This window comes from Cricetulus griseus, chromosome 5, assembly GCF_003668045.3.
Source record: "Cricetulus griseus strain 17A/GY chromosome 5, alternate assembly CriGri-PICRH-1.0, whole genome shotgun sequence".
Taxonomy (NCBI): domain Eukaryota; kingdom Metazoa; phylum Chordata; class Mammalia; order Rodentia; family Cricetidae; genus Cricetulus; species Cricetulus griseus.
The window spans coordinates 31644395-31661522 of NC_048598.1; the positions used below are offsets into that span (position 1 = coordinate 31644395).

Sequence of the window (17128 nt, forward strand, 5' to 3'; positions counted from 1 at the left end):
AGAACTTTGGGGGGTTCAAGCAACTTTTCTTCCTTGGCCGGGCCACCTTAGTAGCTGGAACTACAGGTACATGCCATTGTGTACAAGTTTTTTTTTTTGTTGTTTTGTTTTTTTTTTGTTTTTGTTTTTTGTTTTTTTTTAAATTGGGACTACCCAGACTGTTCCCATACTATGGTATGGTAATGAGTGTCCCAAGAACAGAAACTAGGAGGCTAGGGGGCCTTTTGTGTCAACCCCTTGTGTCAAGTAGTGATGGTAGGGACTGGATAGATAAATCAGAGTGTATGAGTGCTTCCTGTACAAGTGGGAGCACCTGATTTTTGATCTCAGCATTCACATTAAAAGCTGGCCATGCTGTGTGCATCTGTAACCCTAGTACTGTGGGGAGTGGAGACAGGAGGATCACTGCTTAGGCTTGCTGGCCACGAGCCTAGATCCAGTTTCAGTAAAAAAAAATCAGTCTCAAAGGAATAAAGCAGAGTGCTACAGAACAGGACTCCCAATATCCCCCTTTGACTTCTGCACATATATGCACTGCCATAGGCATCTATGCACATGTCATGTATAATCATCTCAGACACAAACACACATGATTATGTCTTACATAGATTGGGAAAATAGGTAAGTATTTGAATATGCAACATATTTGGTTAAATAGAGCCCAAAGGATTTATTGATGAAGGAGTGTAGTTGTGAATGATAACCTTTTTGGTAGAACATCTAGAAAAATAGAAGTGTATGTTAAAGTTAAGTGGGAAAGATTGTAGGAAGAACAGATTTATGCTAGAAATAAAGAATGTGGAATTATAGATGTCTCAGATTCCTATTCTGATATCTTCGAAAAGATCTTTAACTTGTTCTCTACTAATGTACTGTTTCTAACTTTTTTTCTTCTTTAAGTTTTCCTAATTCAAAAATGCAGAAATTAGGTCTATCTCAATGAAAGTTTATATCAATGGTAGAGTGGCTATCTGGCTTACAAAAGACTGTGGGTTTCACACACACACACACACACACACACACAAAAAAAAAAACTATTAAGAGCTCATTTTACATTATTAGAATCTACAGAGTAGGGTGAAATGAACTAAATATGTGATATATTGTCACACTCATATTGGACTTTATTAATCAGAATATTTCAGGATGGGATCCAAGAATGGAACATTTAACAAATCCCCTTACCATTCTTCAACAGTGTTCCCATTTAGCAATTTAGCAATCTTATGTAAAGAGAAGGTGAGACACTTACTACCAAGCTAATTAGAAGCAGAAATGGAATTTATAGGTGCCGTCTAAAGCTTTGGGGTTAAAATATCGTATTAATGAAGTGCTACATTTAACTGCCAGACAGCTTAATATTAGTCTTAATTTACTATGTTTAGATGGAAATGGATTTAACAGGATTCCTAGTGCCTTTTCCTAAGTTGCAGCTATTTTTCCAGCAACCCAGGATCTTCTTGTTTCTAATGGTATGTTTTACTTTTTTTTTTTTTTTTTTTTTTTGCTTTGTTATATACTGCTCTTGTCTGCGTCCCCCCCCCCACCCCAGTTGTTTGGTAGATCTCAGACTAATTAACTGAACTAATTCTTTCATCTTTTCTTAAAAAGGAACATCTTCTCCTTGTTCTGGAAGGCAGACCTGTGATTTCTGGTATAATTTTCTGATATGAGAATAGCATTTCTTGGAAAAGAACTTTCAGTATAAGTGGTTTAATTATCCTCCCCTTTTCCATGGATGCCTTCTTCTTGTTGGTTCCTATAAAAGGAACAATCTCTGTTTTCCATTTTATGTATCAGTGTGAGTGAGTTAACTATATCCGGAAGTTATCAAATGACTACCCATGCTTCATGGAACCAGAAGTCATCTTTGCCCCTTAAATTATATTGCTTAATTGAAAACATCCACAAGGTCACTTTTGTTTTGACATCTAAAAGTAGGTAATTTTTATGCTTCACTCTCCAGAGTTCATAGATTTCAGATATCGCTGATGTGTGTAGATAGATGGCAGAAATCAGGAAAGCATTGTCTTTCATTACCATGTTTACTATGATTTTGCCTGACTAAAAAGTGTAAACCAGTAGCAATAAGAATTTGGCCAATTTAGGTGTTTTCCTCTGAGAAAGCCAGCTGCTCATCAGAGTACTGTGTTACATTTAAAAGCTTTTGTCATTGCTTTTTTTATATATACATAAATAACTTTTGTTTCAGTAAAACTTCACATTGAAGTATATGTTACTAGTTTGACAGCATGTATGTCATTGACTCTCCTGGGAAGGAATATGATTTCCCAGGAATCAAGTGAAATGTATTTGCTTTAAAATTTGGTAACACATGATGAACAAATACTGATTTTCAATAGAAGTTTTAAGGCAATAATATTGATAGCTCATTTTCTCTAGAATTTCTATTATATTCATAAAATTTATCTGCTGATTTGAAATTTTGTTGCATTGCTTTCTTTGTTTGTTCTTTTAGTCTCACTGGTAGTCTGTCACTATTTTATCATGTTCAAGCTGTTAGATTTTATTAACACTATAAAGCACTTGCCTAATGTGTGAAGGTTTGTGTTCCATCTATTGCACTAGAAAAAAGTATGTACACATTCCAGTCTTTCACTTATGTTTGTATTTTAGTAAGCTTAACTTGTGTTAGTGTGTTTCCTATAGATTTATTTATTTATTTAGAAACAGGGCTTTATTATGTAGCCTTGGCTAGACTGGAATTTGCTGTGTAAACCATGTTGCCCTCAAATTCATAGAGATCTGCCTCTGCCTCTGCCTCTGCCTCTGCCTCTCTGCCTCTCTGCCTCTCTGCCTCTCTGCCTCTCTGCCTCTCTGCCTCTCTGCCTCTCTGCCTCTCTGCCTCTCTGCCTCTCTGCCTCTCTGCCTCTCTGCCTCTCTGCCTCTGCAATGCTTGGATAAAAAGTGTGCACCACCATGTCAGTCCCATTCCTGTACACAGAATTACCTGGGTACAAATTGCTGAACAAACATATTTGTGAGATTTAATAGAAATTACATGTCCGAAATACATTTCTAAATGATCATCACACATTTTCTTACTGCTGGCAAGTCATCTAAAGGAACAAAGTGAAAACTGTATTTTCATGTTTCCATTAGCATTTTTTCTGGTAGATAACATGTTTATTTAAAAATGTTTTATTTATTCTTTTCATTATTTTATTTTACATGTATGTCTATATGTGTGCCCTTAGAGACTAGAGAGAGTGTCAGATTCCCTGGTACTGGAGTTACAGATGGTCATAGGCCACCATGTGGGTTCTGGGAATTGAACCACCATGCTGTGGAGGAATATCCAGTGTTTTTAACTGCTGAACCATATCTCTCCAGCTCCTCATGCATTCATTTTAAAAGCATGAATTTAATGTTACCTCTATATTGTAAATACAATGGCTTTGCATAATAGAAATACACTGATTTGTTTGCTGTCAGATGTATCAACTCCATTTCTTTCATGAATTTTTTTAATGAATGTGAATGTGCATGAAAGGAACATTTATTAGAGAATTAAATAGGTTACATTTTGATAACATTATATGATCAGAATTTACATGTCCCAGAGATTATTTAACATTTTTATTAAGTCATTATTCAGTTTCTGAAACAATAACTACCCTTCTGTGCAGATGAATGAATTTCAGGTTTCACTTAAATATATATTCTGTTATTTTCAACTTGATTCCATATCTCTTAATTAATTTCAATCTACTTTATTGTAGTATCTCTTAATTTTGATGTTGGACCTAGGAACTTTCATAAGTGACTTTTGGAAACATTAAGAAATATAAATAAACTTTAAGTTAAAGAATTTTAAGACCTGCTTGGTAAAGATGTTAAATAATCCTCTTAGTTCCATATCAGAAATGACTGAAAATCTAAGGCCCCACCTTGATCTACTAAATTAAACTCTAGGGTGTTACTGAGACTTTTAGGTAGTTGTGGCAAGCAGGTGATTGCTATTTCTTGTTAAAGTGCAGTTCTCACCTTGGATTCATGATATCATTCATTGTCTGGGAAGTTCTTAAAAATGTGACTTGCACCCACGGGGGTGGGCCTAGGCCATATCCCAAAGGATATGACAGACTCTGATGACCCCTATGGAAGGCCTCACCCTCCCTGGGGAGCAGAAAGGATATGTGATAGGTAGGGTTTTATTTGGGAGGGTGGTAGGGGAGGAAGGGAGGGAGTGGAAACTGGGAGTGACATGTAAAACAATCTTGTTTCTAATACAAATAAAAAAGATGGAAAAAATAAATTATATGAGCTAGTGGGACAAGCATCAGATAAAGACAAGCATTCATAACTAAAAATAAAAATAAAAAAAAGTCACTTGCTGCATGCTGTTTCTGAGAAATGTTTTGTTGTTATATGGTCGTTCTTTTGTGGAGCTTCTATCTCTGTGTACTATAAAACTTCTCCAAGTGTTTTTTATTAAATAGCTATGGCTAAGAACCACTGGTCTAATGCACAGAGAACTGAGCCAGAACTAGAAAGCTGGACAGTCCACTCCTAAATTCTATGAACTCAGGTAAACCACCTGGTGTATTTGAGTTTTCTTTGTAAAATAGAGCTGTTAATGATAGCTTCTATGCCTGAAGACAAAAGGTTAGTAGCATGTCTTAATTTTCAGAAATCTTGAATTTTATTGCCAGTGTGTGTGAGAGCGCAGTCATGCATGTGGAAGTAAGATAACAACATTAAGGTTCTCACCACCTTGTTGGGGGGAGGGGTCCTCACCTGTTTATGCTGTGCAGCATACTTCTGGCCAGCTAGCCTGCAAGCTTCCAAGAGATTCTTCTGTCTCCACCTCCCATCTCACTTGCTGAAAGAGTACCAGAATTGCACATGCAGGCAACTACATCCTCATTTTTTACATTGGTTTCTAGAATTAAATTTGGCTCCTCAGGCTAGCACTGCAGGTGCTAGACCACCTCGTAAGCCCCGTTGTTACAAATGAATGAAACAATATTCTTACAGTTCCTTACAATAAACTGCTGTAAATTGGTAGCAGTTGAACCCCTCAAGGTGAAGAAAGATCTGTTCAGGCCTGGTCAGGTATTTATACTTTGGGGAGAAAGATTTTAGCTCTCCAAAGCACAAATAACTTGGGTTCCTTGACTGAGCACAAGGTATATGCTGATTCTTAGAGTTGTTCCTACTTTTTTTTTTTTTTTTTTAGATCAGGCTGCTAGTAGCTATAGGTGGCAGCCAATCAACAGAGGGTAAAAGAAAAAGTGGAGTTGCTCTAAGAGGGCAATTTGAAAAGAAAAGTAAAAGAATATGGACTGGGAATGTAACTCAGGTGTGGAGCTCTTGCTTAGCACACACAGAGTCTTGAGGAAGTGGCAGGGGAGGGGTGGAGAGTCATATAATTAGAATCACCTTTTTCAAACTTACTCATGTCCTTGCATTCATTCCGTTAACATTGAACGTCTCTATTCCATGTAGTGTCCTGATGATTGGAATGTGCCACTAAAGATACAGACAGGTTCCATCCTTCATAACTTATAGGGAACTACTTATAGGTGAATGAGTGGTCAACCAATGACATCCTGTATGCATCAGGGGAAAGGTACCATGCGTCTTTCTTCTTATTCACTACTCATTCGGGGTAAATAATAAAGAAATTATATTAAATGTGAAAATATCATGGAACCTGGGGGGGGGATGGAGAGTAAGAATCACCTGCTGTTTGTATGTTTTATGTTGTATTAGTCATCAGCAATTTAGGGAAGACTTGGCTGTAAGGGTTTTTAAATAACTCTTCTGAAGGTCTAAAATCCATTACTTGATACAGTTGCTTTGTTTTTCGTGCTCCAATCCTGACCTCTAGTGGTTGCCCATGAAAAATCCCCAGAACCAAATCTTTTTTGTGGTTACCTATCAAATTCCAATTTAGCTATCCTAAAACATTGGACCTTTAAAGAGTTTAAAGAGAGGCAGAGTAAAGCAATGGACTTTTGGCTTAACATACTGTAATATTCATGCTGAAGGCCTTATATTTAAAAGCAGCCAGTGCCTCTTTACTTTTCCTTGTTATCTATCACTTTCTCCATTCTTTGAGGAAGCTGAGGACATTACTGTACAGACCATACAAGAGAGAAATATCAAAGAAAGGCAAACTGGGTTCTGTTCTGATTATGTGTTGCTTGTTGTATGGTACAAGCTACGCCGGAACTGACTGGATTGAAAGCCACAGTTTTGTGATGGGACACTGCTGTCATGTAACCTCCTGGTGGTGTGCACTGAGAAGAAGAGCACATTGCCACTTCTGTGACATTTGTGCAAAAACATAACCTAAATTTAATTATAATGGAAATCAAATTGAGGAACAAAACCACTGGCCAGTATTCTTCAGAAGTGCCAGGGCCATGGAGATGACTGTAAAATCTCTCCTAGATGAAAGACTAGGTAGATCTGACATCACATTTCAAAGTATGGCCCAGAGTTATATCCTAGATCAGAAACAAATAACATTTGTGGGCATTTGACAAAGGTTTAATGCTTATTTCTTGGTTTGGTTTATTGTGTATGGTTTTATTATGTAACATACTGTCATTTGGTGAAACTCATTAAAAGGTATGCAGAGATTCTTGGAACCTTTTTTCAGATATTTTCTTAAATCAATTCAATGAATGTTGTAAAAATTAAAATCACTTCTTAATTTTGTTCATGATCTCATAAAGCTACCAATTTAGGAAAGGATCAGCTGTGTGATCACTTCTTGATCCATGTGGCATGAACTAGACCAGTTCAATTGACTTCCAAGTTCACTTCTCTCATGTATCAGCATCTTGGTAATCCTTGATCTTTACTAGTGACCTTGTCTGGTCCACCATACCCTCTCATTGTTCATCTTTTTAGAACATGAAGGTGTTCTTGTTTCTTTTGTATTTTTTTTTTGTCCAGATGCCCTACTGCTCGATGGGAGACATGTCAAAGAATTGTAGCCACCACAGATACCTAACTAAAGTTTTACTAAATAAGCACCTGAGATGAATTAATGAAAACACCAAGGACCTGTTCGATATCTCTGAGATTCAGTTTTCTTTCCTCAAAAATGTTAATAATAATAATTATGCCACAGATTTGTTGAGAAAATTTAATCAAGAAAAAAGCCATAAAGTGCTGACGGTGTTAAGTAAATGCATGACCTAATAACAGGGAGGTATGGGCAATATTTGATAGTGATGCTGTGACTGACAGCCATGATGCTTGAATATGTAGTAAAGTTTTCAATGAAACCTTGAAAGGATTTGGGAAGGAGAGGAAGAGTGAGGGCTGGTGTAAGAGAAGGTACTCAAGTGTTATGTATTTGAGGGAACTATAGAAGGAAGAGACACTTTAAATTTTAAGTGTAAACTGGTATATTGGATTTAGTTTAATGGCAAGTACTCAATTGATAAGCATTCAATTATGAGAATTCATTGTACCTAGAAGCTATGATGGGGTACATAGTGCTAAGACAGGTTTATCATCATCATCATCATCATCATCATCATCATCATCATTGCATACAAACATTGGCAGATAGTAGCTAATTGAGTTGGTAAGAATACAAATTAAGGTTGTGAAAACAATTGTAATTTTAACCCACATTTTAAAAAATGTAAAATAGTCCTCTTTTTTCTAGCGCTAAGTTAGAATCATAGTTAGTCTAGAATCATCTCTTAGGATAGTAATGCCATTTGTTTTCATCTCTAATTCTGGTTGCACTTACCTTCTGATTTGGGAAGTAACCAAGTAAGCCAAAACCAAAATATTTGGTTCATATTTTATATTTTAGTCTGCTAAATATTTTGTGTTTGTCATTCATTTTCCTGTCATTTTTTGTAATTTTGGTACCTGGCTGTAGAAGGTTGCTTAGTAGATATTACAAAAACACTAGTTATCTAGTCCTGATCAAAACAGGACATTGGGTATATAGCCCTAATTATTATAGGACACTAGATATGTAGTCCTAATCATTAAAGGACACTAAGTTTGTAATGTTAATCATTACTGGACACTAGTTATATTGTCCTAATCACAGCTCCTGATTTTAGAGAGGGAAATTAGAAATCCTTTGTTGAATACACTCGATATGGTACAGTTCACATCTAGAAGGCAGACAAGTTCTCTAAAGAGGGAACATTAGCAGCCTGAGCTTGTGAGAGATGTCAACTGAGAGTCTTCTCACATAGGAAACCCTGCATGGAAAGAAACCAGCACATTCTTTGGTGACATTGTTTTTTATTCTGTTACCTTGAGCACATAAGATTTCATACCTCTTGAATTTAATCGCTCAGCAATTCTCACTGGGCTGAGCTCAGAGTTCAGCTTCAGCTCCAGTATGGCTTCTGCAGAAGTAGGGTATCTTTAATGCAAATTGACATGGTTCTCATGAAAATGTGGAAAGGAGGTCCGACAGAGTGAGTATGGGTTACCACCTACATCGACACAAATAATACCTCCCCAGATGAACACTAAACATGCAAATACCAAGCAGGAATCCCATGTGATGAGGTCAGTATCCTGTGTGATCTACCCACTCCACAGGAGTTTCTTGTTTTGTCTGCCTCTGACAGGATATCCACATCAACCAAAAATTCAGAGTAGGATTAGAGAATCCAGTCAATAACTCTAAAAATCACCATCATTTTCCATCTTGAACAAGAAACTTGATTTTTGCAAGCCTTAGGCATAGGGAAATAAGCCACAAATGGATAGAATAAGCAGACCTTACACATGGAGAAATGACCCAGAAATGGATAGAAGAAAACAAGTCTTTAAAAAAGACTAAATTTATGTATTAAATAGAACATTGAATTTTTATAAGTATTTCAGAGAAACAAAATTCCCTTTCAAAAGTTTTAATTAGTATTTATATTGGCACTACTACCACAGAATACCTGATAGAAATAAGTTAAGGGAAGATAGACTTACTTTAGCTGACCAATGAAAGGGATGGTGTCATCATAGTAGGCAAGGCTTAACCACAACTGGGGCAGCAGGAACACGAGGCTGCTTGCTCATGTTCAGTAGCCTTCATGTTCTGTCCTGAACCTACCAGCTGGGCCCTTCGTGCAGCAGGTCCCATTATCTACTAAAACAGCATCACCAGCTAGGCCTGTAGCAAATATTTCACATCCAACCATAATACTATTGTAAGTAAAAATGTGAAAAATTTGGAATTTTGTTAATAATGATAAAGTCTTAGGAAAACTCTCAGTAAAATAGTAGTAGGAGATGTGATCCTGTTGATATTCACTTTATCTATTTTCTGTTTCAGGGTTTGAACATAATTTTTCATGTAGCCTTGGCTCTCCTAAAGGTATGTCTATTTTCATCTTAAGTTATCAAAATATGTTACTTCTTTTGCTTGGTGCTAAAATCATTCCATTTACAGCCTGTGACTCACTTTAGACTCTAAAAATTTTATTATTTGTGTGCTTGCATGTATGTATGTATATTTGGTGTGTGTGTGTGTGTGTGTGTGTGTGTGTGTGTGTGTGTGTGTGTGTGTGCATGTGCCTCTCTGTCTCTGCCTCTCTCTCTCTCTCTCTCTCTCTCTCTCTCTCTCTCTCTCTCTCTCTGTGTGTGTGTGTGTGTGTGTGTGACTGCATGGCACAGCATGCATGTAGAAGTCAGAGGACATCCCTCAGGAGTCAGTTCTCTCCTTCCACTGTGAAATCCAAAATTGAACTCAGGCTACTGGGGTTGCACAGCCATCATGCTAAACTATCTTGCTGGCACAGAGAAAGATGAAATCTCTGAGAAAGTCTGATCCTCTCACTGTCATCCTTTTAAGTTATCATTTATTTGGTATTTGTTTTTCTTAAAACCCATTTACTCTTGCTAACACTTACTCCAAGAACATAAAAGATACTTTCATTCATATGAGCTGTTCAATAGGAGACAAAGTTGAAACCTATTTTCTGTCAAAATGAAGCCATCTTTTCTAAAACTACTTCTTATAATAACATCTCTAGAAGTACCTAAATATATAATTGAATTATTTATAAGCTTCTATAATATGCTAAAAAAAGAAACTACTACATTTCAATTTCCTGTTCTTTTTTTCCCTGATAGCTGGAAACATCTGACACTTTAGAATTAAGTTATAATTACCTTGCTGAATTTTGTATCAAGATATCAATATAGCAGTAAAAGTATAGTAACAGTATAGTAAGATATTTGTTAGCTTAAAAAGCTCAAAGAGGACATTCTGCTATTGAAGATTAAAATTGCCTTTCTTTTCCCCAATAAATTTGTGATTAAATCACAGACATTGGGCCTGAACAGAATCAGTTCTATTTTCAGCCTTTTTATGTGACCTTGCTAAATTAAGTGCTTAGAACTTCAGTTTTGAAATAATAATAAAATTAATTTATAGCATTATAATTAAATAAGATGATATATTAAATTTCTTAGAAACTGCCTAGATATTTACTACCTAATTAACATTATTATTACAGTCACGTCCTCTGGTCCTTGTAACTGTGGAGTAGGTGCTCTTAATCCTGGAGCCAGCTCTCCAGTTTCACACTTAAACTGTTTTCATAAAATGGCATAGATATATATACTTAGTCCTTTCATGAAATTGTGGATCTTGACTTTGATTCTTTTCCTGATATTAAAATAATCAAAACTTTACTACATGCTGTCTCAACAAGACCAGAATAAAGCTTCATAATGACTAGGCAGGGAAAGTATTGTATGGTTGAGACTCAAAATACCATCAAATTATAAGAAAGTACAAGGAAGTCCAACAAGGTCCTAACTTTTGATATAATTTCTAATTTTCTTTTTCACTCTCAGGCATTTTTTGTTTCCCAAAAGTCTTTTCTTATATATAGATAGCTATTTCTTAGTGCTTAGTCTGTCTTTATGTAACCCAATGCTATCCCTCTAGATATAGGAGCTTTACTGTGTACCAGCTTCATACTGGTACCCAGTATTAAGACTGTATGCTAATTGCTTTCTTGAGTGATACATTGTCTTGTTTGTAATATTTTACATTTTTTAGCATTGTAAACCCAGATGTATCCTTGACAGAGGATGTATTTTTGGCCTCTGAGTAGAAGGGCATCTGTTATCTTCTCTAGTGATACATGAACACCTTTCAAATATCATATTGTAGAGGTAGAGCAGTTAGAAAAGATAAAGAAGGAACCACTGGTAAAGTGGGGATCTGTGCTTGTATCTACCGTGTATGTATCCTGATACTGACTCCATACAGAGATAGGACTACATTGAAGTGGCTGTCATCAATCTGATTACCCTACCTGGTAGAAGAAACATTTAAACATATACAATACCGACTGACTTCTCATTTCTCATATGCCCCCCAAAAAAAGGAACGTACATCTGTTTATATAAAAGTTAAACCTGGATAACTTTACCATAGTTCTGAGCTTGACTGAATTTTGGATAGAACCTGTGTCTATATTAGAAGTGATTTCTTATGCACCTTGTGAGCTGAGTGCTAGCCTAAGCACAGCCTAGGTGATAACTGAAGAGGCTGCCCAAGGTTGCCTGAGATGTTATGCATGTGCATAATATACTGTGATCAGGTTTACCCAGTTACACTAGCCTCCCTTCCCCCATTCTGCTGTCCCATTCCTCCATTCTAATAGTCCCCTTTCTTTTCTGTACTTTTTAAAACTCCATTTGTCATGTGGAAGAAAATGTACAACATTTGTCTTTCTGGGTGTCTTTCTGGGTGACATATTGTGCTTAGCATGGTGACCTTCAGTTCCATTTTCTGAAAAATAACATAAACCCATTTTTTTTATAGCCAACAAGTCCATCAAGGGTATTTACTACATTTTCTTTATTGTCTGTTGGTGAGCACTCAGGCTGATTGTATATCTTGACTATTGTGAATAGTGTCCCTGTAAACATAGATGTGCAAGTGTCTGTAATACACTGGCTTGGATTTCTTCAAGTATATCCCCTTTAAGAATAATACAGCTGGATTCTACTTTTAATTTGTAAATAATTTTTATATGGATGTCCAGAATGGCTGCATTAGTTGATATATGGTAAATTAGTGGGTTCCTTTTTCCCTTGACCTCACCACTGTTTTTGTTTTGGTTTGGTTTTGTTTGTGTATGTTTGTTTGAGATAGGATCTCACATATTCATTCAGTAGTTAAGATCATGTAGACACTGAAGCCAGAGTATTTAATTTCAAGTTTCATTTCTAAAAATGCATTAAATAATGCATTCAGTTTATCCCCCAAGAGTATGCAAACTCTTTTACTGCCCCAACGCTGTTTGAAAGTCCGATCCAAAGTCTCCCTAGACTGTAGCAAACTAAACTCTCAGTGCTTTAAAAAGAAGTCACAACAAAAGTTACATGCTTCCAAGATACAGTGGGGACAGACACATGTAAACATAACAGAAAATAGTAAGAAGTCATCCCAAAGTGAGATGAAAACCAAACAAAGCCTTCGGTAAAACTTAAATCTCTACTTGGATGCTGCCAAGGTCTCCTGTCAGCATAAGCTATTCCTGGGCCAACTTAAACCATGACTGGCCTTTCATGTAACTATGGGAAATGAGTCTCTATGTTCTTTGGTTGTACAGGGCACTCCAGATCTTACCTCAGGTGTTGGAATCAAATTTTCATTTCTACATCCTTGAGCCTGGGATGGATGGGGGAGTGCTAAGATGTTCTTGAGTTAGTTGTCCTCTTGTCCAGGCATATAGCACATTGCTTTTTATGTTACAGCAACTTGATATTCCTTCCCCCACAGTTTATACACACTCTTTTTCTGACTAAACTCCAAATTAAAAAGAAAAAGAAAAAGGTCTGCTCATCTCCTTTTCCCTCCCAGTTATCACTATAAATCTGGCTAAATTAACAGGCTAAATGCTTCCCTGCCTTGAATGTTCCTTGAGGACACTATACACCACTTTGGTGATAGCTAGCTTTTTGTAATTAATATTTGAGAGGAATTTTTTAAAAGGCACAATTTAGGCAGACATGACAGCTCAGCAGTTAATTGCCACCAAGCCTGATGACCTGAGTTCAATCCCTGGGAAATTGTCTATGGTAGAAGGAGAGAACCAACTCCGGCAAATTGTTCTGTGACCTCTACAAGCATGCAGTATTATATATACAAATGACCCCTCACATATAAAAAGTAAAAAATTTTGAAAAGGAATAATTTATTTTGGCTCATGATTTTAGTGTCAAGTTTAGATTCAAGTTCCAAGGTCTGTTGGATAGTTTGCTTTGAGACTGTAGTGAGTGAGGTAAAACTCCCTGGTGGCCTAAACACATGGCAAAGGCTCCTCACCCACGAATGGCCAAAAAGCAGAGAAAGACAGGAGGGTTCAGCAGGAAATACCATCCCAACCAATCTACTTTTCCAAGCTGGCCTTACTGCTGAGAGTTTCCACCTCCCTCTGAGGCAGGATCGAAAGGGAAACTTGAATGACATGAGAAGGGAATGAAGCTCTTCATCCAGAGTTCAGTTGAAGTTTTCTAACAGCAAAAGCAACAAGGATATAGCACAGTGACCAGCCACTTCAGGCCTGCCTCCCCAGCTGTAAGCCTGCCATAACTCCTTCAAGGCATCTCCTAAACAAACCTATAGTCTCACTTTAAAAAGAAAATAAAGAGAATTTCTTAGCAGCCTTTTGAGATGTAACTTGACAGTCACCAAAATGGTATATATGGCTAATTCTAAGCTACTTAATTGTGACTCTCTTGAGGAGCCTGCACCCACATTTGGGTATATTTTACCCTGTTCAACTCTCTTCAAGAAGTCCACATCTATTTGAATCAGTGTATTTTCCTTTCTTTTCCTGAGAGCCTCTTTTCCTCCTAACTCTCATACGTAAGCATGTATTAAAAAACTTCTAATAAAGTCTCCAACTCTGCTTAGTTTTAAAGTGGCTGATCCTGAGATTCTTGTGATGGGGAATGTCCTTCTGTGTATGTTTATCTTATTGATTGTTGAATAAAGTGCTGTTTGGCCAATGAGGTAGCAAGTTAGGCGGGACTAGGAGTCAAGGAGGATTCTGGGAAATGTAGTAAAAAGAAGTCTTGTGATCCAGGCAGGAAGTGACATAGCAGGCAGACTCATATATAAGTAAGGACAAGAAGGAAGTCGTTCCTTTTTTCTCTTGCTCTTCCTCCTGGTCTCTGCTCTGGAGTCACCATGTGATTCACCGGCAAGAGAGGGTGCCAGCAGGAGGTGTCCTCGATAAGATAAGTCTTATATATAGATTTATGATAATTAAGACTGAGCTAGCAGGTGAGAAATCTTAGTCATTGGCCAAGCAGCATTTGTACCTAATATAAGTCTCTGTGTGTTACTTGGGACATTAACGTGGTGGCAGGTAGAACTCAGGCAGCCTGGCAGAAAGCACCCACATGGCAGTAGGGCTTGGGTAGCTTTGGAGTAGAGACTTATTTCTGCAATGATAAATCTTTACTCCATCCACCTGAGCCCTGCCACTACTTGGGGACTTTCCACCAGGCCACCTGAGTTCTACCTGCTGCCACTTTAAGGTCCCAGGTAACACACAGAGACTTATATTAGGTACAATGCTGCTGGCCAATCCCTAGGATTTCTTATATGCTAGCTCAGTCTTAAATATCAGCCATAATCATAGGACTTATCTTATGGAGGACGCCTTCTGCTGGCATCCTCATCCCAGGATCGCATGGCGGCTCAGAGCAGAAAGCAGGAGGAAGAGTGAAAGGGACGACTTCCTTCTTGCCCTTGTTTATATATTGAGTCTGCCTGCTACGTCACTTCCTGCCTGGATCTTTTACTACATTTCCCGGAATTCTCCTTAACTCCTAGTCCCACTTATCTTGTTTTCCTATTGGCCAACAGTACTTTATTTATCAACCAATAAGACAATCATATACACGGAAGGACCTCCCCTATCATTCTTGACATTAGTACACAAATCCTAGGTTGGCCTGAGTTCAAGGGAACTGTGAGCTGCTGAGCATGACAGTGTGAACCTCTGTTTCTGTAACCTCACTGCTGATAGTCCCAATAGTTCCCTCTCGTTACATATAAATCCATCAATGGGTTGATCCATTAACTAGGTCAGACCATTGTGTTCCAGTCTCTTCTAGATGATTAGATGCAAATACTTGGAAAGAAAGACTTCTACACGAGCCTTTTGTGGGGGATACTTCATAAACTTTATGGCCTACCTCCCAGGAAATATCAGGACATGGGCATAATGGAGCTAAGTGTGGTCTCTATCTGATCTGGAAGAGAATTCCCATTTCTGTTTGATAGAACTAAAGTTTTTACTGCACACATTTCTATCAGTTTTCTAGTTAGACTCAGGAATCCCGTTTAGTACAGGAAAATGGGGGGAAGATAGGATAGGATAACAAGGTAGATTAGTGTATCTAATTATAAACTATTTTAGCAACTATTAATTATAGACAATTTTACATTGATACAGATTCTTGTATAGTGATATATATGTAAATTATTTTTGTGTTCCTGTCTAAGATAATTTGTATATTGATTCAAATTCAAAATTATATTTGTCATATTGTATATGTTCCTATTTCTGTTTAAAATGTTTTGCACACAAATATAGAATTATTTTGTCATACTATATGTATGTGTGTTTCTATATTTGCTTAAGATATTTTGTATATTGATACAATTTAAGGATATTTTTGTCATATTGCACTATACATTTCTGCCACTGATGAAGGTATTTTTATACATCAACTACAATTTCAAAGTCATTTTCCTCAGGCTGCACATCTGTTTGAAGGTTATTTTTATTTGAAGCTCTAGTCTGTAACTTGTATAGGCTATTGAGAATTACAGATTATAGTCATACTTATAGTTATGTTAGTTAGGTTCTTTAGATGCATAGAGTTGTACTTCACATAGATATCTTCAAACACTTCAAAGACCTACATTATATGGCACTTAAATGTTTTAATAATTTGGAATTTTGTTGACATGAGACACAGAGAAACGACTGCTCCTGGCAGTGCTGAGAGGATGTTGTACACCAAAGACATTCCATATGGCACTTGTTTTCTTCTTGGAAAAACTGGTCTATCAGGCAAAGAACTGCCTTGCCTTGATTGCTGACAGTAAGCACACTGTCCAAACTGGACAAGCAGGACTCAAGGAAAAATGACTGCTGAACCTTGCCAAGACAGGGTAGGACAATCTTTCAAACTTTCCTGCTTTTGATTTTGGTATGTAAGATATTCTAGACCTATAGCCAAAGTTGGTTGTCCCAGTGTCACAGAGATTTTGGGTGACTGTTCAAGTAGCCAGCTGTTTTTTCCATTTCTTACACCTTTTGTAAGTCTCTCTCTCTCTCTCTCTCTCTCTCTCTCTCTCTCTCTCTCTCTCTTTTTTTGGTGTTTTGAGGCAGGGTTTCTCTGTGGCTTTGGAGACTGTCCTGAAACTAGCTCTTGTAGACCAGGCTGGTCTTGAACTCACAGAGATCTGCCTTCCTCTGACTCCCGAGTGCTGGGATTAAAGGTGTGCACCACCAACAGAAGTCTCTTGCTTGTACTTCCTGATTATTGAGGTAATATTATTTTCCTTCTCAGGTCTTTAATGGTATTGAACACTAGATAGTTACAGTCACTGTCCTCTCATATCTTAGCCAAGGCATTTTAGGTACAAGACAATCTCAGGACGGGACAGCGATTGGAATAATCTCTGTTATTTGCCAAATTACCTGGACGTTTAGTATGTGGGTTTTTTTTTTTTTTTTTTTTTTTTTTTTGGTTTTTCGAGACAGGGTTTCTCTGTGGCTTTGGAGTCTGTCCTGGAACTTGCTCTTCTAGACCAGGCTGGTCTCAAACTCACAGAGATCCACCTGCCTCTGCCTCCCGAGTGCTAGGATTAAAGGTGTGTGCCACCAATGCACAGATAGTATGTGTTTTCTTGCTTGATACTGTTCTTGTTGTTGTTCTATTTCTTTGTGTATGTTATTATCCTTCATTCTCCTGGACAATACTTGATAATTGTTCTTATTGTATACAGTTTTGTATTAGGTTTAGAAGCCTCTTATTTAGACAAAAGGGGGAATTTTATGGGAATTCATTCCAGCAATAGCTTTGGATCCCAGCCTTAGGGAGTGCCCTGGGGTGT

General features: G+C 37.3%; 1 protein-coding gene across 5 annotated transcripts in view; it reads left to right on the forward strand.

Moving 5' to 3' along the window:
• Nucleotides 1-17128, forward strand: part of Rabgap1l (RAB GTPase activating protein 1 like) — a 560109-nt gene that overhangs the window by 379802 nt on the left and 163179 nt on the right. For all 5 annotated transcript variants that reach the window (XM_035445764.1, XM_035445765.1, XM_035445766.1 and 2 more), the window contains one exon: nt 9296-9337. In XM_035445764.1, the coding sequence (XP_035301655.1) occupies nt 9296-9337 (42 nt within the window). The remainder of the gene's footprint in view (nt 1-9295; nt 9338-17128) is intronic.